Source organism: Equus przewalskii, chromosome 8 (assembly GCF_037783145.1).
Source record: "Equus przewalskii isolate Varuska chromosome 8, EquPr2, whole genome shotgun sequence".
Classification (NCBI taxonomy): domain Eukaryota; kingdom Metazoa; phylum Chordata; class Mammalia; order Perissodactyla; family Equidae; genus Equus; species Equus przewalskii.
The window spans coordinates 49,977,799-50,004,691 of record NC_091838.1 but is presented as its reverse complement, the minus strand read 5'-3'; the positions used below and the strand labels follow the sequence as shown (position 1 = coordinate 50,004,691).

Here is a 26,893-nt window from a genome sequence, read left to right as displayed (position 1 = left end):
TGATGAGTTAAAAAATATATATATATTGTATGAAAGGAAAAGGAATGGCAGTGTATCATATAGTTCAGCTGTGAATAGTGTTTACAAAGTCAAAACAATACAATGAACATTGATTGAACCAAATTATGGGAGTGGTATAGGTGGGGGTAAAAGAGCGAAATCCTTGCCTTCCATGTGGGTAATCAATAGATCAGGCCTTAAACTGAAACACCAAGAAAAAGTAAGACTTGCATATTATGTAGGGACGTGGAAGTAAATACCAAGAGAATCAGCTTAAAAAGTTGAAAGTAATTACCTTTAGGGAACTGAAAAATGGGAGGCACAGCAGGACACTGTTGATTTTCATAACAAGTCCTGTAGAAACTATTTGATTCTAAAGTCCATGCACATATAACTGAAAAATAATTTAAAATTTTAAAAATGTAATTGGATCAAGTTAGGTTCCTGCTCAAAACTCTTCCAAGGCTTCTCACTGGTGTTGGGATAACATCCAAGATCCTTAACACGGCCTACAGAACCTACGTGGTGATCCAGCCCAGCCCACTCCCCAGTCCTGCCTCCCCTCACTCACGATGCGCAAGTCACATTGGCTAGAGAGTACCAAGCTCTTCCTGCCTGCAAGGCCTTTGTGCATACTGTTCCTTTTGCTAAAATTGTTCCCCACACCAAACCCAACCTTGTGAATCTCAAGCATTCTTCAGTTTTTAACAAAATGTCAATAACATAGAGAAGTATTAGCTGACACTTAGATTAGGTTACATTTGCCAGTTTTATTTTCCCATAGTACCTGGCTTCTCTTTTGTAGCACTTATAACAATTGTAATTAATTAATTGCGTGAAACAGGTTGTCATCTGTCTCTCCTACCTGCGCTGTCCAATATGGTAGCCACTAGCTACACTGAGCTGTATAAATTTAATTTAACATTAAGGAATATGAAAAATTCAGTTCCTCACCTGCACTAGCCCCATTTCAAGTGATCCATGGCTGCAGCTATGTATTGGACAGTGCAGATATAGAACATTCCATCACCACAGGAAATTCTATTGGACAGCGCTGCTCTAGACTGTAAACTCCACAAGGCCTCTTCATGGATCTATCCTGAGTGCCTTGGACTATGTCTAGCACTTTGTAAGTTCTCCCTAAATCACTGTTGAATAAATAAATTCATTCATTCATTTAGGGTAAAAAGTAAGGTCACTTTCCTGACTGGGAGAATATCAGTATTTGGTCTATCCCAGTCTCGAACCCCTCAATAAAATCTATTTCTGTATCATCTCAATAGCAAAATCTGCATCCAAGAAAATTAAAACTTAGGTAACAAAATAAATAAATACTCATGGCACCATCTGGGGCATAACAGTGGAGTTAAATGACTCAGGAAGACAAAAGGGTTACATTTCACCCCAGTTATCACTCTTAGAATTAGATTCTGGATTTGACTTACGAACCAATCATTAAAATTAACCTGTAAGACTTGTATTTTCAGAGTTCATTTAGATTTAAAGCATCCTGATGTGTCCTGTGACTGTGGCAAGCTACGTCACTTTGGGCATCGAGGAGTATAAATCCAGTTTAGATGCTGTATTTAGCATTACACATAAGGAAAGAGATTAAATAGGTATGATTTTCTTTTAAGAGGATTGTTACCAGGCTTTCAAAGAGGCACAAGCACCTCATTAGTGGTTAATGCATTCATTGGGTTTGAACAAATTCAACAACCCAGAGACACATTCAAATATATTTATTTAAGCACTCTAGAGACTTTTTAAAAAATAAAATCAGGTCTTTCAGGATAACAGTAAAATCGCTATCTCCCTCTCCCCAACATGCTGGCTATGGGAGAATCTCCTTACCTGTGTCCTTGACCATTCTAAAAAATGGTATCTGCCCTCAGGCCCTCCCTCTTGCCACCCACACATCTTCTCCATTTCAAGCCCTGATTCAAGGAGGTCCCTGGCGACAAAGAAAGTATTCCTGAGGCCTGAAAAAGCAGGCTAGGGAAGCAGGGCCTTCTCCTGCTCTCTTTTTCAATGATGAATATTTTGCTTCTGCCTCCTTTTTTATCTGCCTCCCTTCTCTTTTGTTCTCCCACTGTCTGGAACAAAAACAACCACAGGGTAGCCCCACAGCCTTACAGCAGCACAGACTGGCAGAAACAAGTGTTTCTGTGCTTACAGAAGCAAGTGGATTCTAAGAATCCAGCACCAGATGGAGCGGCGGCAGTTCAAACTCTGGGTCCTTAAATGACCTTGTGCAAAGATGACCTCCTCTCCCCAAGACAGATCTGTGTCCTGTACACACAATGTGTGGTCATTTCAGGGAAAAGCAAACAATGGAGGCCCTACAGGATGCCAGTTGGGGGGCACATCTGAAATGAATTGAGTTGGTACAACCTAGATGAGGGAAGTACATTGGGAGGAGAACAGGGGACATGTCACAGCCATAATAATAAATGGCTAGCATTTATTGAGCATTTCCTGAGAGCTGAGTCCTCGACATACATTATACCATTCAATTTACTCCACGATGTTCTAGGGGTGCATTTTATTAGAAGAAAACTGTGGCGTAAAGAGATTGAGTGCTGTGTGACCTCATCTGTAAAGTGGGGTTATCTGACCTCACAGGGTTGCTACAAGTATTCAATGAGTTTTGCTATATGGTTAGAATAATGTCTGGCCCAATGTAAGTAAAATATTCAAGTATTTGTTATATAAAAACAATCCTCATTTTACAGATCACAGATAAGAAAATACATTCTAGTTTGGGCTCTGCTGCTGACAAGCTGTGGGACTTCAGGCAAGGCCCTTAGCTCTCAGGTCCTGATTACCTCATATAAATGTCAGGGTTTGTATTTGACAACTGTTTGGATCCCTTTCAGCTATAAGCTTTTTCTGATGAGCACAATTTTTTTTGTAATTTTTCCTTCACTGTAACCCCTTGTGCTCATGATCTAGAGGTCTCAGGTGGGAAGGGGAGGAGTATGGAAAGATACAGGGGAATTTTTGGTTGTCTTGATGACAAGGGAGCCATACTGCCCTTTGGTGGCAAGGGATACTTAACGTTTATCAATGCATGCAGCAGCCCTACCCAAAATGCAATGGCTCCCTCATGGAAAACACAACCAACCTCAGAATGTTGGTGGAAATCATGCTGTAACTCACAGAAAAGCCAAGGTCAGCTTTTCTGTCAAAGCAATGGAGCCACATGGTCATGCAGCCACACAGCCACATGGTAAAGCGGCAAGCAAGCCATGCAAACTATGGCCAGACAGCCATGCTTCCATATACTCATGCAGCTAAACAGCCGCACAACTATGCAGCCATGCAGTTATGCAGCTGTGCGACCACACAGCTAAATGTCCATGGAGCCAGGCCCCAAATCCCACAGTTTTATAACCAATCAACAGCTCATCATCTTCGTCAAATACAAGATGGAATAGCAAAGTAGGTGTGTGCCTATCTTGTCAATCCCAGAAAACATTAATGGAACTCCTATTTCATGCAAGACTTCATAGGAGACAGAGTGAGCCAGACACAATTTCCGCCCCCAAGAATCCCTCATTCTTGTGGAAGGGAGGACCTGTGCACATGTACCCAAAGCTGACGAGAGAGCAGTGGAAATGATTAGAAGAAGAAGAAAAAAGAATAGCGATGTGGGTAAACAGAGATTAGCCTCACTTGAGGGGAGCGCAGGGAGGTTTTGCAGAGGGGCTAGCTTCGGGGTTAGACTTATACAATGAGCAGGTGTGAACATAAAATGTTCCAGCAGAGGAAATCGCAAGACCTAAAGACATAGAGAAGAAAAGAAATGTCAGGCTTAGAAAACAGTGAGGACTCTAGAGTGTGGAACTGCTCGCAGAAGGCTCAGGCCAGATGGCCAAGGGCCTGGAATGCCATGCTGAAAATTTCATCATTTGTCAGAAGGAAACAGGGGTCATGGAATGTTTTTAGTCTCAAGAGTGACAGGATCATATCCATGCTCCAGAAAGGCTCTCTGGCAAGAGTGTGAAGAATGAAGGAAAGGTCAGAAGCAAACAAGAGGCTTAGAGGTTCCAGAGGCGCACCTAATTCTAGCCCTGCTTCCCACTGCACTGGAATGAAGCCCAAAGTCCTGTCCACCACCCACAAGGCCCTACAGGGTCCATCTCCCTACACACACCCTCTCCTACCACACGCCCCTCTCTCAGTTCCCTCCAGTCACCTTGGCCTCATTCTGTGCCTCAATCACATCAAGCCCACTCCAGCCTCAGGACCTTTGAACTTGCTGGTGGCTCTTCCAGAAGCGCTCTGGCCCCTAATGTTTTCAAGGCCACCCTTGGCTTTTCACTCACAGTTTAGCTCAAATATCACTTCCTCAAAGAGGCCTTCCCTGACCACTCAATCTGCCAGCCCTCAGTTACTCCCTACTTCTTTACATTGTTTTGTTCATGGTATTTACAAATTCTGAAATTACCTTGGATATTTATTTCTCTGCCCATCACATTACCCCCAAGCTAAATGTAAGCTCCAAGAGAAGAGTCTTGTCCATCTTGTTCACTGCTATGACCTTGAAAACAGTGCCTACTCCACAGTGGGTGCTGAAGAATATTTGTGGGAAGGAAGGAACGGAGGAAGAAAAGAAGGGAATTCTCTGAGAAACACAAAAAATTCAACTGAGCTTGTGGTCTGGGGGGAGACAAGCATGGAGCAGTGAGAGAGGAAGGGCATGCCTGCTTAGCCCTCAAGGTGCCCCATGTGCAGAAAGGTCAACGGGAGGCGACTGGAAGGTGAGTACTAAGAAGGGCCTGAGCTGGGGCAGTAGTCCTGGGACTGGAAAGAAGGAAACTATTCATCACAAGAAACATTTCACAAGATGGTCTGTGGGATTTGGTTCCACATTAGATGTGCAGAGAGAAAGATGGGAGGAAAAAAACATAACTCCAAACTCTTGCACCTGGACAACCAGAGGATGACTGTGGTAAATTGAGAGGAACACACACTAGGAGGGGCAGATGTGTGGAAGAAGAGGTTCATTTGGTTTGGGGCAAGTTGAATTTGAGGCACCTGGCTGGCAGCAGTCAGATGGCTCGCGAGCAGTTGGAAATGTGGATCTGGAATAAGGAGGGAGAATCATGGAGCTATCGCAAGAAGATAACTGAAGCCAGCAGAGAGGATGAGGTCACCCAGAGAGAGCATGCTGAATGAGGACGGAGCTGGCAAAAGGACGCAAAGAGTTACACATCTGCAAGTGGTAGGTAAAGGGGACCCGGAAGGAGGAGAAAAAAAGGAGGAGGAGGCAGAGAAGACGTCATCAGAGGAAGAAGAGAATCTCACCAGTGGAGGGGGGTGGGGGCTGGGTGAAACTGAGGGAGAAGGTTGATTTCCAAAGTGCGGAGAAGAGTGTGGGCAGAAGAGATTAGCCAGATCACGGTGCTAAAAGCTGCAGAGAGGTCAACGGCAAGAAGCACTGACTGCGCACTGACAAGATCACTTTGTGAGGAGAGTTTCAGTAGATGAGTAGGCACAGAAATCTCCTATAACACAATCTCCTACATATGCAGGAATCCATCTGGACCCATCTGGGTCGCCTTTATGAGACTTGGGGAAAAGGAGACCTGATGCAAATATGCTAATGCTCACGAGGCTTGCTGTGCCATAGCAATCAAGTCCTTTGTTTCTGACCCAGGAGTCTCATGTTTTACCAGCTTCCAGGACTGTCACAGGCTAACTAGTTGGGTAAAATCTCACACCCTTTGCAGTTCTCAAAACTGCTATGCTCTTTTAGAACCTTGCCATTCCTGGATCAAGAGGTGGGGTCTAATTCCCTCCCTTTGAATCTGGGCAGGCTTGTGACTCACTTGTAACCAAGAGAATGCAGGAGAAGTGACACTGCATGACTTCCAAGGCTAGGTCATGAGAGGCGATATACAGTTTCTGCCTTTTTAGCTGGCACATGTGCTGCAGCTCAGAGCAGTTATATAAAGAGTGTGACTGCCCTGAGGCCACCAGGCCGTGAGGAAGCCCAAACTAGCCCATGCAGAAAGACCACATGGAGAAGCCCTGGGACTGGACTAAGAAAGAAAGATGCCCAGCCAGCCTCTAGTTGCTCCCTCTGAGAGCAAAAACCCAATTGTATTCACCAAATAGCTTTAGGGACTTTTTGCTCTTCAAAATATCTCAGTCATCGTCAAAGGATGAAGATTTCCAACTATTGAATATGATCAAAAGAACAGGCCCAGAGATGTGAACAGATTGTATACAGAAGGAAAAAGGCAATTTGTTCATAATCATGTGAAAAGACAACAACCTCACTCACAGAGATGCACATTAAAACTAAGCTACAATTTTCTTACCTATTAAAGTGACAAAAACCCCTAAGTCTGACAATATACTCTGTTGGCAAGGCTATGGGACAACAGACACTCTCAAACACTGCAGGTGGGAATGCAAAATGGTACGAGTCCTGTGGAGGGGAATTTGACAATGTTGAGCAAAATCACATCTGCATTCAGCCTGTGACCTACCCATGCCATTGTTAAGAATCTACCTGAAGATGCACTGGCAAAAATGAAAAAACACATGGACAAGACTATTTGTATAGCGGAAGTCTAGAAACAACCCCAGTGGCAATCAGTAGAAGACTGGTTTAATAAACAATTTCATATCCACACAATTCAGCACTGTGGAGCTATAAAAAAGAATGAGGAATTCATCTGAATTCTGAATGAAGTGATTTCTGGAACATACTGTTAAGTGAAAAGCCCAAGGTACAGAACAGAGGGTACAGTATGCTACCTTTTATCTTTAAAAGGGCGAGTACATGAATATATATATATCTCTCTACATATATATATATACACACACACACATACATATGTAGATGTGTGTATATATATTTTTTAATGAAAAGATAAACCTAAAACTAATAAGATGGTTATTTATAGGAAGACAAAGGAAACAGAGTAGAGGGGGCAGAGATGAAAGTTTGACTCCTAAAATGTAGCCTGTTTTATAAATTTGTCATTGGAACCATGTAAATTTTTTACCTAAATATAAAACAAAATGAAACTGAAATGAAAGAAACAATTTTGCCACAAAATGAAACAAATGAACCTACCTATACAGCAAGTTGATGTCTTAACCACACAGCAAGAAATTATTTCAAATGACTTTAAAACAGCAATCTAGGACCCGGCCCCATGGCCGAGTGATTAACTTCACATGCTTCGCTTGGGCTGCCCAGGCTTTTGCTGGTTTAGATCCTGGACGCCGACATGGCACCGGTCATCAAGCCATGCTGAGGCGGTGTCCCACATAGCACAGCCAGAAGGACCTACAACTAGAATATCACAACTATGTACTGGGGGGCTTTGGGGAGAAGAAGGAGAAAAAAAAATTGGCAATAGATGTTAGCTCAAGGCCAATTTTAAAAACAAAAACATAGCAATCTAATTATACATCCCTATTGGAATATAAGGACAAAAACACACACAAAAATCTTAAAATATTTTCAGTAATCGTATTGCTAGGTAAATAAGACAAAGTAAATAAGTATTTATAATGTTGTTAGAAACCAAGATTTTCAGTATCTAAAAAAGAGAACAGGAGGGCAAAAAGAGCAAAAGGGGTGATGAGGCTCACATGTGAGGGGATAGACTATAACTAGTTTTTGGGTGGTAAACATGATGTAATCTACACAGAGTTTGAAATACATTATGATATACATCTGAAAGCTATATAATGTTATAATCCAATGTTACTGCAATTAAAAAAATAAAACATTTTAAAGAAGAGAATACAAAATCAAAAAATTAAGGAAAAGCCCTACAAATGAAAATTTTGAATTGATAATATCAATACAAATATATTGTGTCTTTAAAAAAGAAAATAACTCCTAGCTCTGTCCACTAAAAAGGTCTATAAAGAACCAATCCCATAGCAATGAGCATCCCAGGTGCCCAGGCTGTAGTCTTTAAATATCATATTTCAATTAAAGGAACCAGGACTCCTTAAAGAAATGAGTAATTCCAAGTCTAGCATGGGAAAAACACAAGACGAGCCTAGAAAGACCTATCATACAGAAAGCAAGGACTATCAAAGACCACTGGAGCTGTGTAGAAAGGAGTCAGGAACCAAACTGAGGGGCTCCCACTAGTCAAAGACGGGACAATTTGAGCACACACACTCACAAAATAATAAGTGCAATGAATTAAAACTTATCAAATATGGTAAAATCCATGACTTCATATGACAGTTTGAAAAATACTCATTGTTCACCTTTGGAGGAAACTAGGGAACAAACTGATAATTAAGGGGAAGAAGTAGGCATTTACTCTGCCTTTTCAGGGAAACCAGTTGAGCAATAAAAGTTATTCTTTATAAAAGAATTCCAGCTAATAAATGTTGAAGAAATGTTAGAATATCCCCATTTTGTAATTCCTAATGAAATATTTAATGTAGGCAATGATTATCAATGACTGAAAGCTGATGAGGAACTTTATAATGGGTGGATTGGGTTGTCTCAGACGATCTCAAAATTACGAAAATGAGAGAACCAGATAGTGTGTGGTTCCTGACGTGCTGCCATGGAAAGAGTTCATCACCACCTATGAAGTATTCTTGCCAAAAAAACTGAACCTGAACCCCATCAAGCCTGTAGTTCTAATTACTAGTTTACAGGGAATATAGGAACATTTTAAACAACACCATAGGGATGCAACCAGCAAATTCCAAAAAATGGGAAACTCTACAGGACAAAAAATACCCAGTTTCTTCAACAAATAAATTGAAAGGAGGAGGGAGGAAATGGGAAACCAATATATTAAAAGTAAAGAAAAATATCAACCAAACACACAGTGTGAACATTGTGTGTATCCCAATTCAAACAAACTAATTGTAGAAAAAACATTGATGAGACCATTGGTGAAACTGGGACAAAGACTGAATTTTGGTTATATTAGAGAATAAAAGAATTTTCATTAATTTTTAGGTAGGATAACAGTATTGTGTTTATATGTTAGGTTGAAACATATAGAATTGCTGATATTTCATCATTTCAACATACAAAAATGACAATTTCATATGATTCAATCTTCTATCCTTTTTAAGGGAGTCCTTACCTTTTAGAGATCCACACCAAAGTATTTATGGATGAAATTACACAACTTCCGGAATTTGCTTCAAAATAACCCAATTGGTGAAGGGGAATGGAGGTGGAGATGAAACAGATTTTCCACATGTTGATAACAGTTGAAGTTGAATGATAGGTATGTGGGGTTTCATTATGCTATTCTCCCAATTTACATATACGTTTGAAATATGTGTGTCTGTGTAGTTTTAAAGTTTTAAACTTCTATATATGTTTGAAATGTTATGTTAAAAATGCCTGAGGCTACAATTAAGGGGTTCCAGAATTGTTTTAAGCAATTACAACCAGTTGCTGTCTGCTGGGAAGAGACAACGCTCACTTGAAGATACAATGTCTAGGGGGTGTGTGTGCGCCTGCACATGTGTTTAAATCACCTTCTCATAAAAGTTGTTATTACATTTCCCACTGAGTTTTTGCTTATGACTATGGGATTTTGGGATTCTAAGAACAGTCAGTGTTTGAATTTTGAATTCATGTACAAAAGAAAAAAAAATAAGGCTAACGGGCATGGGCACACTCTCCCTGGGTCCCTTTGTTAACATTTTTGGCAGCTTCTATTTAAATGATGCCTTTTCTCTAAGTTCACTGGGTGTTTTCTGAAGCCTTACGTAACGGCTAGAAGCTCGGTCTCTACAGAGGAACACCTGATTCAGAAAAGTAAACACCATAACAGCAACCCATTCATCAGCTGCCCAGACCCACAACCAACCAGACGTGCGGCGACTTTTTAAACACTCGCAGCCCAGCCTTACAGCCTGTGGCGGTAACTGAGAGTTGGAGAAAGGTGAGCGAAACTCAGAGAGACACAAGGGAGATGCTTATTCCTCATACCTCCTAGCAGCAGCTCCACACTCTTAGAAGAAGCGAGGAGGGCCAGCTGGGAAAAGCAACCCCAGCCATGGCAGCTGCCCTCGCAGCTCTGAATCAATAGTGACCTGTGATGAAGGGACAGAGGGATCCCAACGTCCCGGGAGGCCAAGGCAGAGAGCTCCTGAGAGAACTAGAAACCCCCTGCCTTACTCTGGGTGGTGCCATGATACTGTTTTCTTCCCAGATCCCACTCAACTCAAGAGCATGATTTGCATAATAAAATATCTAATACCTTAATGACTTAATGTTCTCAGAGATACTTTAATAATCTTTAAAAATTGCCTTCAAGGTGAAAAACACTCAATCCCATTTATTTGTTCATTCTACAGACGTTGTTTGAGGGCATGGTATGTGTGAAGCTATTTAAAGGTGTGTCTGAGGGTTGGCACTAGCAACTGCAAATCCTGTTCTTTCTCTCTTCCACACTGCCTGCAGAGGTAAAGAGAGTGGCTCTTAAACCTGGCTGGGCCTCAGAACCACCTAGGACAGAAGAAGGCAGTGGCATACAGCCACGCTCATTCGCTTATGCGTCTTCTATGGCTCCTTTGACGCTTAAAAACACCTGAGTAATTGCAAGAGATCATGTGGCCCGCAAAGCCTAAAATGTTTACCATCTGGCCCTTTACAGAAAAGGCTTGCCAACCTGTGATCTAGAACCTCCCTTCCCTATGAGGGGTCCATGGCCCAGCAGCATTAGCATCGCTTGGGAGCTTGTTAGAAATGCAGACTCTCAGACCCCCACCCAGACCTCTGGAATCCCACTCTGCACTGACCTAGAGAACCTGTTAAGCATGCAGGTTTTCTGTCCCACCCCACTTATCAGAAGTCCCAGGGGTGCGGCCTTTATCTGAGGTCCGCAGCCCCTAGGGAAGCTGACCGATGAATAAGGTGTGTGGTCTCTGCCTGTAGAGGTCGCTGTGGTGCCCCGCAGGATCTCCCGCAGGCCCGACAGCCGATTCCCAGCGGGGGAGGGGTGACGGCTGAAGGCTCACAGCTGAGGGCCTCTCTAGGAAGCGCCAACCATGGGAAGAAGTGGCCCCACCCAGGTCACTTCCCTTTGCTGGGGGCAGCCTGCATCTGATACCTGGTTGATATAGGGTGAAACCGCCCCTTACTAGAATATGTGAAGGGCCATTCCGGCTCCAGAGCTCCCCAGGGGATGAGCTGAGGCCCCCATCGCAACCGCGATTCAACTTCTCCCTCTGCCCAGTCCCGCCTCCCTCAGCCCTCGCAGGTGTTGTTCCCTAAAGCTCAGAGTCTATTTCCTGACAGTCTTTAAGAGTATACAGTGTGATAGTTGAAATAAGTCATGGCCATAAATCAGAAAATTCAAACAGACCAAGTGTCCCAGAAGGTGTGCTAGAAGAGAACACGTGACTGAGGCGGAAGCGAGGAGCCTAGGAGCCGTAGGGCTTTAGGAGGAGGTGGGGGCGGGGGCATAAGGCGCTTCGGGTAAGGGGAGACCCCTGAGCCAGGCGAGTGGAGGGGACTTGCGGACAGCTAGTGGAAGATGAGACTGGAGAGAAGCTTTAAATGCCAGGGCAAGACATTTGCATTCAGTAGGCAAAGCAAAATCGTGAAAGGCTCTGCGCAGGAGAATAAGCCGGGGGCTAATGATCCCAGCTGTGCTTCAGGAATATTAACCTGGCAACGGCGTGAAAGGGATTGGAGTGGCAGTGGCTTGGAGGTCTGGGACCAGTCAGAAAGCTGTTGCAAATTTCTAGGGGAAAGGCAGTGAGGACCTGAGCTGGCGATCAGTTAGGGGCTGGCATGGGAAAGGCCTCAGGGCTCAGAATGAGACAGACCTGGCTTCCAGAGCCCACTCAGCCACGAGCCTACAACCTGCATGCACTTGAGCCAGTCACCTCACCTCTCTGACTTCCCCCACCTGTAAAATGGGGATAATAGAATTAGGTACTAAATATGCAATGCCTGCCACATGCTGGGCACGCAATTAATGGAAGCCAAGCTCAGGAGGCAGCGGCCTGTTCATTTGTGTTTGCACACACATCACTTATCACCCCAGTGAGCAATTCTGAGCCTGGCTGCTCTGAAGACTGTCCTTGAAAGTGATTCTTGGATGTAATAATTTAATGAGGCCTCAGTTTGAAACACGCCTGCTGTTTATTGAGGTGTTTAAACCTGAATTGTCCTTCTTAGGAAGGGTGTGCAGGAGATGGCCACTTCCATCGTAACTGCTGCTGTGCTCTGTTGTTATGACAACCAGTTTCCCAAACAGCCCTGCCATTTTCTACAAATCCTTTTGGTTTCCTCATGCCCTAAAGACCACAAGCCCTAAAGACAATAGCAGGGTGATTTTTTTGAACTTCCACAGGAAATACTGTCAACTCTTTAAATTAGCTGTCTATTAGGCTGTCTGCTGCGTTTCCAACAGAAGCACTGCCCCCACCAAGCGGCCTGAGCATCAGCGTGACCCGGCACAGCGAGCCTCCACAGACGTTCCCACTAATTAAAAATTGGCGCCACAGAATATCAGCTGGCACATCAGTTTCCGGCTGGCATTAACTTTGCAGGAAAATGAAACAGAAAACAAAGGAATGTTCACCACGCATCTCGTGTACACAGCACCGAGTCTGATGTCAAAAGACCATTCTAAAAGATGTAAGTTTAGGCTACTGTTGCATTATTTCTAAAATTGCTTAAATATTAGCACATGTAATTTTCTCAGTAAATATTCATTTACTTTTATGAACTCACTTGACACACATGAATGTTAAAAACACAATAATAATAATTATTATAGAAAAATCTTAATTATGTACCCATGATTTCTGGCAGGCCATCTCCCCCACCTCACCACCTACTTCCTTTCCTCCTTCCCCCTTGCTCCTGCTAATCTCTCCTCTCTGACATAGCCTTAGGATTAAAGGTGCCGTCACCCTGCTGACAGCCTACCCAATATCTGTTCTCCTCTTTTTTCCTTTGCCAAAAGGTCTCTGATACTTTAGGGTGGCACATGTCCAGCTAAGTCTTGATTTCCTAGCCTCTCTTGCAGCCAGGGATAGCCACGGAACACAGTTCTGCCCAATGAGACTCAAGCAAAGCTTACTGAGTTCTGGGAAAGCTGTTATTTTATAGATAAAAAGGAACAGACTCAGGTGGAATGCTCCTTTCTGCCTTTCCCCCTTCTTCCTATCTAAAATAAGAATGCTGATAAGTGAACTATGACAGATGGAGAAAGCTACATACTGTATGATATCACTCATAAGAGGAAGATAAAAACAACAACAATCATCAGACAAAAATACAGAGAATAGACTGGTGGTTACTAGAGGGGAGGCAGGGAGGTGGGAGGGTGAAAGGGGTAAAAGACACCGGTGTAGGGTGACGGATGGCAATTAGCCTTTGGGTGGTGAACACCATGTAGTCTTCACAGAAACTGAAATATAATGATGTACATCTGAAATTTATATAATGTTATAAACCAATGTTACCTCAAAAAAAGCTTTAAGAAAAAAAGGAAGGAAAAACAGATGATAAAGGAGAGAGAATTTATGGTAAACTACTGGATTGCTACCATTGAGCAAAAAAGAAATCTACCTATAGGAGGAAAACTTTGGAGACAGATAATGTTCCTTTTCTGTCGTCATTAGATTTGAATGCAAATGTGTTGTGTTTTCTGAACTGAATTCATGGTAACCTAAGATACACGATGGTAACGTGTGAGAGCGAGATGTGTGTTGTATTTTAAGAAAACATTTCCAGAGTCAGGAGAGAGGTCTGAACTAAAGATAAAAGTATACATCTTCCAATGTATGTTGACTTCATCATCAAAGAAATAAACATTAAATTACCGATTCTAAAAAAATAAAATAAGAATGCTGCAGCATCTTGCAACTATGAGGAGGAAATCCATACACCAAGGATGGCAAAGCAATAAACTCAAAGAGCCCAGGTCCTTGATAGCATTCTGGAGCCGCGCAGCTGCCTCCCTCCAGACTTTGTGTTAAGTGCAAAAAATAGACCCTCTTCTTGCTAAGCCACATTTGTCTGGTTTCTGTTCATGCCACTAAACACAATTCCCACCTGATACAAAAGTGAGGAGGGTATTCATTCAACAAATATTGATTGAGTGTCTACTCTGTGCCGGGCACCATGCTGAGTAAAGAAAAAATAAATGAACAACACAATGAGAGGCTGTGGTGTTAGGAGGCAAATAACCAGACAGTAACTGGGGAAGACCGTCTCCGATGAGGTGACATCTGAACTGAGAGCTGAGGATGAGGTGGAGTCAACCATGTAAAGAGTGAGAGGAGGGGGAGCACATTCTAGCAAGTGCAAAATCCTGGTGACAGGAAAGTGGTGGGGTGTTCAAAGAACAGAGGAAGCCAGGGAGGCTGGAACACTCTGAGAGAGAGACAGGAAAGAGGATCAACAAAGCTGGAGCAGCAGCAGAGATAGGGCCATGCAGGCCAAGGAAAGGGGTCAGGGTTTTATTATACATGTAATAGAATGGGAAGCTAACAGAAGGTATTAAAGAAGAGAGTGATAGGACCTGATGCAGGTTTTTAAAAGATTGTTCTCCCTATGACAGAATGAATGACTTGTCAAGGGCAGGAATGGAAGCAGGCTATCACAGAGGTCAGGTAAAAGATGACAGTGGCTTGGGCTCAGATAAGGCCTTTGGAGATGCAGCGCAGACTTTCACCCAAATGGAACAGCCTGTGATGTCCTCACACATGGTTACAAGGAACAACCTCATCAGTGCACTTAATCCAAAAGGCAGACTGGGGGAGAGGATGGCTAAAGATGTTTTTAAAAGGCTGAGGTGGCAAGAAAGATGTACAACAGGTGATTAGAGGGAGAGATGGGAGAATTCACAGCAAGTCTTTGATTTTTTAGTATTCAGAGGGAAAAAACAGGATTGTGTTGGGAGATATTATAAGAGGACTATCACAGCAGATTAATAAGGAATTAATAGAATTGTGGAGAGGTGGTAAGAACACTGAGGTTCTAAAGCATCAGTCGCTATTGGATGCAATCACCAGTTCACGACTTTCTCCGGCAACGGCTGGCAGCTCAGAAACAGAGATGTAAGGAGCAGAGGGGGAAGGTGACCCCAGTTTTGAAACTGGCATGCCGAGTGCAAGATTGAGGAGATGAGGGGATCCTGAGTGCTAGGATGGGCAGCAGTGAAACACTATTGCCTTCATATTTGTGAACACATTAATCCCGCAATGATTCTCATCCTACAGGGTGGAAACTGAAACCTAGAAAAGCTAAGAAACTTGCTCAAGATGACACAACTGGTAAATGTCTGTTGTGAAAGTGTAATTCCTTAACCACTGAACTATACTATTTCTAAGCAAACTAACAAGGAATGTGCTGCTGCTGATGATGAAGAGAGTCCAGAAAGGTCCAGGGACTGGAGGTCATGATGGGCGTGAGAAGCTGGCTCACTGTGGGGGAGGAAGTGTATGAAGTTGTAAACAAAGACCAGGTCTGGCCGTGTGGTCCAGTGGGTGTGGCTGTATCACAGCCTGGTGCAGCGCTTGGAGGAGACGGTCATGAGGCTCTGGGCTGGACTTCCAGGCTGAAGGGCGTCTGGCTAGGAGCCGCCGACTCAGTCTTGCCCAGCTGCCCACTAAAATGCCTATAAAGACAGAAAAAGACCAAGACTCACAATATCATCCAAAATGAAGACTAATAGACAACCCAATACCAGAATCTGGGAGAAACTAGCACTATTCACAAAGCAGATGGAGCTAGATTAAGAAAAATCTAAAGCGAAGCTTCTGCCTTTACTTCATTACACAGAAGCCAAGTAACAAGACGTAGGCTGACACTCCATACCTATCGCATCTGACACAGAGACCCAGAGCTGGACGTGTATGGAGTTGTACTAACATCAACACTGGGCAGCCAACTTGCATGACTTCATGGGCATTGAGACTCAGACAGAGAGTGGTCCCTACACACCACAAACACACACACACACAGAGTTTCTAAATCCATCAAGCAACTGTAAATCCCAGAAAACAGCTGGGCAGAATACAAAACAGCATGCTCAGCCTGAGCCAATTGTGGAGGGTGGAGGGGAGGTAGGAGGGGGACGTGGGGGAATTATATACAGCAGAGTCACAATATGATTTGCCCTGTATGCAGTTTATGTGAATTCAACTACATTTGCTCAGTATTAAAAGAAAGAAAGGGAGAAAAATCCCTTCACTTCTCCACGGCCTTTTCCCTCTGCTCTTCCTCCATTCAAACGAGACTTTGGCTGCCTCTACCTCCAAATATTTTCCTAAACATAAAGAGAAATAAAACAAGTTGTTGGGGGGTTTTTTTGGCCTTTGAGCTTCCAAGAAATTTCAGGGATTTTCCCCATACCCCTCAAACTTTAAACATAATCTCCACAGAAGATGCAACGTGCACCCTATACACCTAGACCCCAGGGCTGACGGATGAAACCTGAAAGCCGACAGAGGCATTCTTTCTTTCTGTGAGCTTCTCTATACTTTCTAAATTTTCTATAAGGAACATGCATTGCATTTGAAACCAGAAAAAAATCTTCTTCTTCCCAAAGACTGCTCATCTTTAACAAGCTCGTCAGCTGATAGGATGCAGGTGATTTTCTGAGCACCCCTCGCAGTCCTGCAGGGGCACTCAGCACAGGGTGGGGGCGGCATCAAGGCCGCAGGGCTGCTGGTGTCTCCTCGAGGACTGTGTCCCTAGCCTTGTAAACGCTGGCGGGAGGCTTCCACCCCAGTGCTTCATATTTCCAAAAAAGCCAAAGGCAGATGGGGTGGAGGAGGGTACTAAATTCATGCTTAGCAGTTACAGTAAAAGGACACTGCCCTGGATTTAGAAACAAGACACCAGCTGAATTCCAATCCAGGCTCTTAGACTCCCCAACTGGGTGACCTCGCTCAGCCTCTTAATCTCACTGAACCTCAGTTTCCTCATCTCATAAAAGGTGATGACAACAGTTTATGAGGTTATTTTAGAGAGTTATGTAAACTAATGTCCAAAAGAAAAATTCTCACATTCAGAAGGTGCTCAATAAATACTATTTGAATTTAAATAAGGAAATAGACCAATCTCAGAAGGAAGTGTGAGGTAGGTAGTGACAATAGAAATCCTGTCTCGTTATTTCCAAATGCTCAGTGTTTGTGCACATAAACACATTTATATTCGTTTTCTAGGGCTGCTGTAACTAAGTACCACAAACTGGGTGGCTTAAACCACAGAAATTTAGTCTCACAGTCTGGTGGCTAGAAGTCCAAAATCAAGACGTCGACAGGGTTGGTTCCTTCTGAGGGCTGTAGGGGAGAATCTGTTCCATGCTCTCTCCTACATTCTGGTGGTTTGCTGGCGATCTTTAGTGTCCCTTGGCTTGTAGAAGCGTCACCCTGGTCTCTGCTTTCATCTTCACATAGCGTTCTTCCCATGTGTGTCCCCATGTGTCCAAATTTCTCTTTTTATAAGGACACCAGTTATATGGGATTAGGGCCCACCGTAATGACCTCATTTTAACTTGGTTACCTCTGTAAAGACCCTATCTCCAGATAAGGTCACATTCTGATGTACTGGGGGTTAGGACTTCAACACATAAATTTTGGGGACACAATTAGCCCACAACAACATTCTAAAAGAGCTTCATCTCCAGAGAGATGGAGGTGGTTGGGCGGGGGGACAGGGTGGGAGGAGAGCATGTGAGAAAGTAAATGCTGCTGGTAGCTAAGCTAGAAAGGGCTAGGTCACAATGTGGCTCCAGGTACACCCATGGTCTGCTCTACAGCTGGAAACAAAGTTGGCATTCAGACTGGCCAGAGAACCAAACCAAATGGTCTTCTGAGAGTGGCTGGAGGTCATGGGCCTGACATGGAAATGCTCCTGGGAGGAAAGCCCAGGCACCACTGGCCAGGAACAACAGTTCAGACACCCAACCTCACTAAAGGACAGAATGGCCTTCTCAGCAGGAATGTGCTGTGGGTCGTCGGTACACAGAGCCCAGGGTGAAGGCAGGACCTCCAGGGGTCCAAGCCTGAGAGATTGCTGAGTGCAGGACAACCCAGGAAAATACTCCTTGCCGACTGAGCGGGGACTATCTTCCTCCCACCGGGGCCCAAGCCTGGAACCTTAAATTCATCCCTGGTTAGAGTCGGAATAGCTTTACCTAGTGTCCAACAAAGACATAATTCAGTGGACTGATGTCTAAGGCAAAGTCATCTAAGATAAGACTCAGGAAAGAGAGTACAAGACAGACAGAAAAAACTTCATTTGCATAGCTGGATCATTCATCCATCTATTCATTTTTACAGTCATTCAACAAACGTGGCAGATGGCAAGTCTGCAAATGTCAATAACGTGGTCCCCAACCTGGCAGAACTCACAGACTAACTAGAGAGAGACAGAGGCATGAATGACCCCGAGAGCCTGTGGCAGTACATGATAACTCTGCCCAGAACACAACGGCCATGAGAACATGAGACTTCCTAAACCTTTATAAACTGCTTAGGTTTGTTACCCACTGTTTTTTTGTAGTTATTTTTGCAAAAAACCCCGTATAACAAAGAGGCTTGTGTTTGGCAAAAGAGGATATAGAGAGGTGGAAGTTTTCTTACTATACAACCAATCAGGTAGACAAGAATCCAAAAAGGATGAGCTGATGGAACAATTGAGGAAAGAAAACATCATCTCTGGGGACTAGAGGAAGAAAGAGATGGACACATAGAAGTTTTAGGGGATTTATCATTCAAGAGAGATCACCTGAGGTCCTACTATAGCCAGGACAGCTATAGTAGGGGTAGAAACAGGGATACAGTGGTGAACAGAAAGACCCCTTACCTAACTAGCAGAGCTTGACATCCTCAAAGGGGCAGACATTAGTCAATAATTATTTGAAAATATAACCACAGTATACTACAAAGCTATAGTAATCAAAACAACATGGCACAAAAACAGACACACAGGTCAATGCAACAGAATGAGAGCCCAGAAAGAAACCCATGCATGTGTGGAGAGCTAATTTTCAACAAAAGAGCCAAGAACATAGAATGGAGAAAGGAAAGTCTCTTAAATGAACAGTGTTGGGAAAGCTAGTCAGCCACATGCAAAAGAATGCAAGTAGACCATTATCTTACATCATACACAAAAATTAACTCAAAATGGATTAAAGACTTGAATATAAGACCTGAAACCATAAAACTCCTAGAAGAGGGGCTGGCCTGGTAGCATAAAGGTTAAGTTCACCGGCTTTGCTTTGGTGGCCTGGTGTTTGCAGGTTTAGATTCTGGGCACTGACCTACAGACCACTCATGGGACCATGCTATGGTGGTGTCCCACATACAAAATAGAGGAAGATTGGCACAGATGTTAGCTCAAGGCCAATCTTCCTCACCAAAACTCAAACAAACAAAAAACTCCTAAAGGAAAACATAGGCAGTATGTACTTTGACATTGGTCTTAGCAGGATCTTTTTGAGTACATCTCCTCAGGCAAGGGAAACAGAAAAAATAAACAAATGGGACTACATCAAACAAAAAAGCTTCTGCACAGCAAAGGAAACCATCAACAAAACAAAAAGACAACTTAAGAATTGGGAGAAGATATTTGCAAATCATATATCTTGTTAGGGTTGATCTCCAAAATATATAAAGAACTCATACAACTCAACAAAAACACAACTCAATTGAAAATGGGCAGAGGATCTGAACAGACATTTTTCCAAAGATGATATACAGATGGCCAACAGGCATGTGAAAAGATGTTAAACATCACTAATTATTAGAGAAATGCAAATCAAAACCACAATGAGATATCACTTCACGCCTGTCAGAATAGCTATTACTAAAAAGACAAGAAATAACAAGTGTTGGAGAGGATATGGAGAAAAGGGAACCCTCATACACTGCTGGTGGGAATGTAAATTGGTACAGCCACTATGGAAAACAGTATGGAGACTCCTCAAAAAATTAAAAATAGAACTACCATATGACCCAGCTATTCCACTTCTGGCTATTTATCCAAAGAACATAAAAACACTAACCCAAAAAGATATATGCACCCCATGTTCAGTGCAGCATTATTCACAATAGCCAAGACTTGGAAACAGCCTAAGCATCCATCATGGATGAATGGATAAAGTAGATATGGTATACACGTATATACAATGGAATACTACTCAGCCATAAAAAAGGTGAAATATTGCCATTTGCGACAACATGGATAGACCTTGAGGGCATTATACTAAACAAAATAAGTCAGAGAAAGCCAAATACAGTATGATCTCACTCATAAGTGGAAAATAAAACAACAACACATAGACACAGAGAGTAGATTGGTGGTTACTGGAGGGAAAGGGGGAGGGGGGCAAATGGGTTAAAGGGCACATGTATATGGTGACAGATGGCAATTAGACTTTGGGTGGTAAACATGATATAGTCTACACAGAAATCGAAATATAATGATGTACACTTGAAATTTATATAATGTTATAAACCAATGTTACCTCAAATAAAAAATTAATTAAATAAAAAAAAGAAAATATAACCACAAGTGTGGCAGGCATAGAAGGAGCTGGGGTGGCAGGAGGCTTATCCCTCAGGAAGCCCCAGGTGGGTGCTCCGCAGGTCCTGTTTCTCTGAGGGCAGGAATCAGGCTGAGCTTCCCTTACGTCTCCGGGCTGTGAGGGCCTGCGGCAACAGTCCTGCTTCCTCCGCTGGGCTCCTGCAGGTTTGTACACACACAGGCCCCTCCCTAGGCAGAACCAAGTGCTCAGTCTCCTGCATTCCACCAGGAACTCTCCCTCCTGCTGTTCCAGTACGGACCATGCTGCCCTGAAGTGTGTCCACCTTTCTGTCTGTCTCCCCTGTATGATTATTATCTTTGTGCCAAATGTATATTAAGTGAACAAAAGAGCAAATAAATGTCTTTTACCTTTAGCCTGTCAACATAGGGAAATAAAGATCTAGAATATTGTTTTCGTGGCACTATCAAAATGAATCAAGGTCAGCAAGTTTAAACATTAAACTGAAACCAACAGGATTACTTTTAACAAGAATAAATACAAAAACTCCAAATTTGGGTTACTAAAATCAATAGTACCAATGCAGGATTCACGGGGCAAAAATTCATTCAACAAATTTTTATTGAGTGCCACCTATATTCCAGTCATGTTCCAGGTGCTGGCTATATAGCAGTGAAAACAGAGACAACGTCCATGATGTCACAGAACTTAAATTTGACTAGAAAGAAAGATCTAAGGGTTTAACTAATCACAAGCTTCATGTGAGCCATCCAGGTAATATAGCAACAACAACAGCAGGAAAACAAACACATCCTAACCTGGTTTCACCTGCGCCAGGAGAGGGTCAGTGCCTACATCACAATGTGCCTCATGTCGCCCTACGCTGCTCGGCTGACATCAGTGATTTGGAGCTAATCATAGGTCCCTTGTATCAAGAGGGACTCTGACAAACCCAACAGTGTGTTTGGAGGAAGATGGTTAAGCCCACAGAGGTCTGAGAAATGACTGAAGGAATTGTATGTGTTTGGCCTGAAGGGCCAATGGTGAGAGCAGACGCAACAGCAGTCTTCAAATATTGAAAGAGCTGTCTGTGCAAGACTTGATTCTAAAGGCCCAGAGTTCACCAGGAAGAAATTACAAGGCAGCAGGAAGAGTTTCTCGCAAGGGGAACTGTTCTACAAAGGTATGGGGGGCCTCTTTCCCTAAGGAAGAGATATCCCATCCTCAGGGATGCTGAGGAAGAAAACTGTGCTGTCTGAGACCAGCCTTGAATATCAAGAGATGAGACTAGACTCTGAGTCTCATCAGCTGTAAAATCAAGAATTCTAGGGGCCAGCCCGGTGGCGCAGTGGTTAAGTTCACATGTTCCGCTTCGGGGGCCTGGGGTTCGCTGGTTTGGATCTCTGGTGTGGACATGGCACCACTTGACAAGCCATGCTGTGGCAGGCGTCCCACATATAAAGTAGAGGAAGATGGGCATGGATGTTAGCTCAGGGCCAGTCTTCCTCAGCAAAAAGAGAAAGATTGGCAGCAGATCTTAGCTCAGGGCTAATCTTCCTCAAAAGAAAAAAAAAAAAAGAATTCTATAGTTAATTCCCCATCAGTCAGGCAGGCAGCATTTTGGGCTTTGGATTCAGACAGAGCTGGATCTCAGTCCTAGAAGGGAAAATTCCTGCACCCTCTAAGCCTCATCCCACGTTTGGTAGAGGAGGATAGTAAAAGTTCCTACCTCATCCCAGCTGTGAGGATTCAACGAGATGGTTTACACAAAGGGCCGCCGAGGACAGCGCCTGGCCTGTGGTAAGCCAGCAATAAATGTTAGCTAACAGTAATGTTAAGTGCTCGTCATTTTATTTGACATATTTCAATTTACTTAGGTAAATCATTTTGCTGGGAGTCTCTAATTCTGCAATCTTCCATCTTGCATTCACTACAGCAATTATTACAGCGATTTAAAATGATAAAGTAGAAGCACTTCAGAGAAATTTGAAATGTTTTACTCTGTAGAGAAATTAGGAAAAAAACTAACAGTACAAAAGGACATATTTAAGGATGTAATTTAAAGGACTTGTGATTGAATGGAGGTGAAGCCAGGAAGTTGTTAATGATGGAATGGCTGAGCTAGGCTGGGGCACGGCAACCTCAGAGACCCTTTCTTCTTGGGAGACCCCCATCAGACCACAGAAGCAAAAATCAATCCAGCAAACTGATTTTACGAGGACAAAATCATGCCAAACCAATTTAATTTCCTCCTGTGACAGAGAGACAGGCTTCAGTGACACAGGGTAGCGATGGATATCAGATACTGTGGTTTCAGTTAAGTCTTTAATTCCAACCTACATAATAGCTGAATGTCAAAACTTAATTGAATTTGCTGGCTAGTGGAGATGATCTCCAAAAACAGGAACCAGAGGCTAAGGATCACTGAATAAGGAGGAGGCAAGAAACTCTTTCTTTTGTGGGACTGGTAGAAAAACATGCCCCCTTTCCTGCAGTAAAACACAAAATTCCTCCAACAAGTATTGATAGAACACCTGTCATGTGCTATGCCCTCAATCTGCATTGGACTAAGAGAAATGGAAGTGAGATTTACCAGCAGATATGCTTAAATGGGGCTTCTCAGTAGACATGGGTGTGGAGTTTGGGGAGGGTGTGTGCTACAGAAGAAATGGGATCCTTGAGTTGGGCCGGGTGTTTCCATGGATAGGGTAAAGTTGGAGGGACTTTTTAAAGAGAAGCTGTGGCATCCAAAAGGCACTTGGAGGAATCTTGGTTAAACTGACTTAAGTGGGAAAACTTCCATAGCAAGGGCTGCAAGGAAGAGAAAAGGAGGAGGGAATCTAGGAAGAGCTGATGGAATGAAGGGAAGGTTTAGACACAGCACCTATTCATTCAGAAAACCTTCATAAAATCCCGACCAGGGGTCACACACGCACTCTGCAGTGTGCCAGCACAGAAGACACGAAGATGAATTAGTCTACTGCCTGCCCTCGTAGCTCCTGAGGTTGGTTGACCAGAAGAACGGTGGCTTCAATTAGACATGAAGGAGAGTGACCAGGGGCCCAGAGAGAAAGGACTCTTGAGGACTGAGGGAACTGCAGGTAAGTAAGAGCTGTGACCTGGTCGAGAGAACATCCAGACCAGGGCAATTTAACTGAGTCCCATCTGCCTTGAATAGGTGACCTCCAGAGACCCTCTCCAGCTCCAGAATTCTAGTAATGAAGCCATTTTTGTGATTTTTTACAATCTGGACTCTCCTGAATCTAGCCTTTCCTTCTTCCTCCATCAGAAAAGCATTCATGGAAACAGGAAAAAGTGATATTCTGGCTTCCTATCACAACACAGTCACTGTGGACCATTAGGTGCCCCTAGAAGGCTGGGGTGGAATTCACGGGTGCAGCACTGGCAGGGGGTGGGTGAGGCCGGGGAGCAGGGAGGAAGAAAAGAAGAAAGAACCCTGGCCAATCTCCCAGGGTGGCTGAAACCCAGGAGATTTGTAGCTTCCTCCGATGACCCACTCTGACTAAAGACGTCCAGTTCCCAGTCTGAAACATCCATGGGAATCAAGCCACTTTTCTAAAGGCCCTAGGGAATGCCAATGCACTCCAAGAGCAGCCTTGATTCCATCTTCATCTTCAGAAATGTCCCTCTCCCCTGAGGCTGATGGAAATTTCTAGGGAATTGAAATGAACCTTCTCATCTAAGATTCTAGCCAATTTTAGGGCACTGTACTAGGATGGAGCTGAGCCTTTCCTGTGAAAGACACAGGTCTTCAGGCCACCTTCATGGCAGGGCTGTCCCATGTTTGGCAGAGGACTATAAATAAGCATGCTTGTCCCAGGTCCCACCTGTTGCAGGAACCAGATCTCATGATGCATGATGGGATATGACTCTGGATGACAGAGTAATAAATGAATCAGCATTGTAAACGAATAACTTTGTACATATTTAGCCATCCCCTAATAACTCTAATACCCATACTTATGTGTGCGCGTGCACACACATACACACACACACCCCATATACTCCATCACCAAGGCAACCATTCCCTGGAGGTGTACTTTGTTCTTTTTCACACTAGGTCTCTTTAACCTTCTTTCCTTGGAGTGCCGCTCTGGCCTTTGACTCTCTGCTGAGAAGTACCACACTCCTTGGGAAATGCTGTTACGTCTAACATTTACCAGGTCCCTTTTGAAGGCTTATGTCTTATCCTCATTCTGACACTGAATTCAGCTAATACATCATTTGGAAACTTGCTGAAAGCATCAGCAACACAAAATAGCCATTACGACTGCTACTGTGAGTCAGAAAAATTAGAGACAAATATAGTGTTATGCCTTGTACAGCTTTCACTGACTGTTCTTGCTTTGCATAAAAGGGACTTGCAAATTTCCTGTGAAAAAGGAGCCGCTTTGGTCCTAAAAGATGGAGAAACCTATTCTCAAGATTAAAGAGACAGCTCTTATTTAGGAGGCATGGATTTAGGATTATTGATCTTTTAAGAGTAGTTCACATCTCTCTCCTCCTCCTTACAATATACATTATGCTTCAAATTAGCCTCATTCTTCATTTTAGATTTCATTATTCAAAAATGCCAACCACATAAAGGGTTCAGGAGATAGTTAAAACATTTTTATCCGAATATTGATCTGGCTTTTGACAACATCAATATAATAAGTAGTGAGGTTTTTTCCTTTTAACATCACCCACAGCTTTATGATTAAAGGTCAGTCTGTGGCAACAGTTAGTCTATTTTCATCTCTATCCTACAATTATTAGTGTCTGCTTAAGAAATAGAAATCCTGATTTGTAACTGGACCAGAAAGTTCTTTGCATATCCTTCTATCAGATTTCTGCTAGAGGGACAATGGTAGGAGTATTTAATTTACAGTCATAATCCACTATTCTGCCCTGCCTCATGTAAAGCATCGGGGCCCCAAGGGGTAGGGAGGGAAGTCCTTACGATGAAACAGCTCCTTGAAAAGTCAGCTTAAGTGCAGAGCTAGTGATAGGGCTAGCGGGCATTTATTTTGCCCTGAACCAGAATTCTGGTTTTGGAAGCCCGCGAGAGGACTCCTTCCCAGCAGGGAGACAAGGGGAAGCGACGAGGAAGACTCCACCCAGGCAATCTGGGTCAGGCGCCGTGTCTATAAGTCAAGGGAGAGAGGTGCCAGGTGGCCAGTGGGTGGAGAAGTGACCCAGGGTTCCAGAGAGAGAAATGGTCCAAAGCGCGGCGGAGGCGAACCCAGGGGACCCGGGGACGTGGGCAGGCTGAGGGACAGGTTTGCGTGCCGGATGGGCTGTCGTCCCACCCCATCCGTCCCCGGCCAATCAACCTGCACTGGCACAGGCAAAGGAGCGCTGGGTTTCCCTGAGCCTCAGATTAGCTCAGCCTTAGGGTCTCTAAGGGTCTCTCGTTGACCGGGCTCCCTGGGCCTGGGTCTGTCAGTCTGTCTGTCTGTCTATCTCTCTCCTTTCCCTGCCCCTCAATTCTCTGGGGGATGGGGCTGCCCCTGGCGCCCCCGATCCCTCCTGCTTCCCCCTCCTGTGACCCCGGCCTCCCAGAGCCTGGGGGCTCTGCGGGCCCCGGGCTCACTCACCCGCCTGCAGGCCGCCCGCCTCGGGGCCGCTGTCCGGGGCGGCGCTGCTGGGCGGCGCGTCCGAGTCGGTGTAGGTGAGCCAGGTGGACTCGGTCTCTCGGGTCCAGCTCTCGTAGTAGCGGGGCTCGATGGCATCGGCCCGGCTCCCGCCACAGCCCATCCTCCCGCGATGCGGGCGCGCCCCGCGGCCGCTCTGCTCACGGCTCAGGCGGCGGCTCAGCCCCGGCGGTGCAGCCCTGGCCGGCGAGGAGGCGGCGGCGGCGCCATCGCGTCCCCGCGCCCGCCCGCCCGCAACGAAGCGCCGAGCTCCCGCCGCGCCCTCTCCCCGCGCGCCCCTCCTCTCCGCCTCCAAGGCCCTCCCCTTCCCCACCGCTCCTTTCCCACCTCCCCTGGCCCTCGCCGCTCCCCCCACCCTGCCCCAAGTCCCCCAGCAACCCTGCACCCTCCCGCGGTGCACCCGAGCCCGCGTAGGGGCGCCGGAGCGGCAGCCTGGGACCCACAGTGGGGAGTCCCGCGAGGGGTTCGGCCCGGCCGGCCTGGGGTACCGCTCCTAGGCTCTTGCGCATCCCTCCGTCTATACCCCGCAACCCCTTTCATCCAATCATCCATCCAAGCTTCCTTCCATCCTTCCTTCCTTCCTCCTTTGTTGCATTCATCCATCCTGGGGAGAAGTGGAGCGCTTAGGAAGGGACCCCAAGCTTTTGGGCCACTTGTTTCAACAGCAGTGAAGCTGGAGACAACGCAGAAAACTGAGGAGAAAGTATTGCCTTTAAGAATTAAGGAGCAGTCAGAGCCCATGCCTAT

General features: G+C 44.5%; 1 protein-coding gene across 6 annotated transcripts in view; it reads right to left on the bottom strand.

Annotated features, from left to right (window-relative positions):
- BAALC (BAALC binder of MAP3K1 and KLF4) overlaps nt 1-26,433 on the bottom strand; it is an 81,599-nt gene extending 55,166 nt beyond the window's left edge. Inside the window, exon 1 of one of the 6 annotated variants that reach the window (XR_011543121.1) lies at nt 26,090-26,419. Coding sequence is in view for 3 of the 6 variants with exons in the window: in XM_070630734.1 (XP_070486835.1) it covers nt 26,090-26,249 (160 nt within the window). In the remaining 3 variants the exon portion in view is untranslated. Of the gene's footprint in view, nt 1-26,089 lie in introns of all 6 variants that reach the window. The other 5 variants (XR_011543123.1, XR_011543122.1, XM_070630734.1 and 2 more) reach the window with 5 other exon arrangements.
- Between the last annotated feature and the right edge of the window lie 460 nt (nt 26,434-26,893).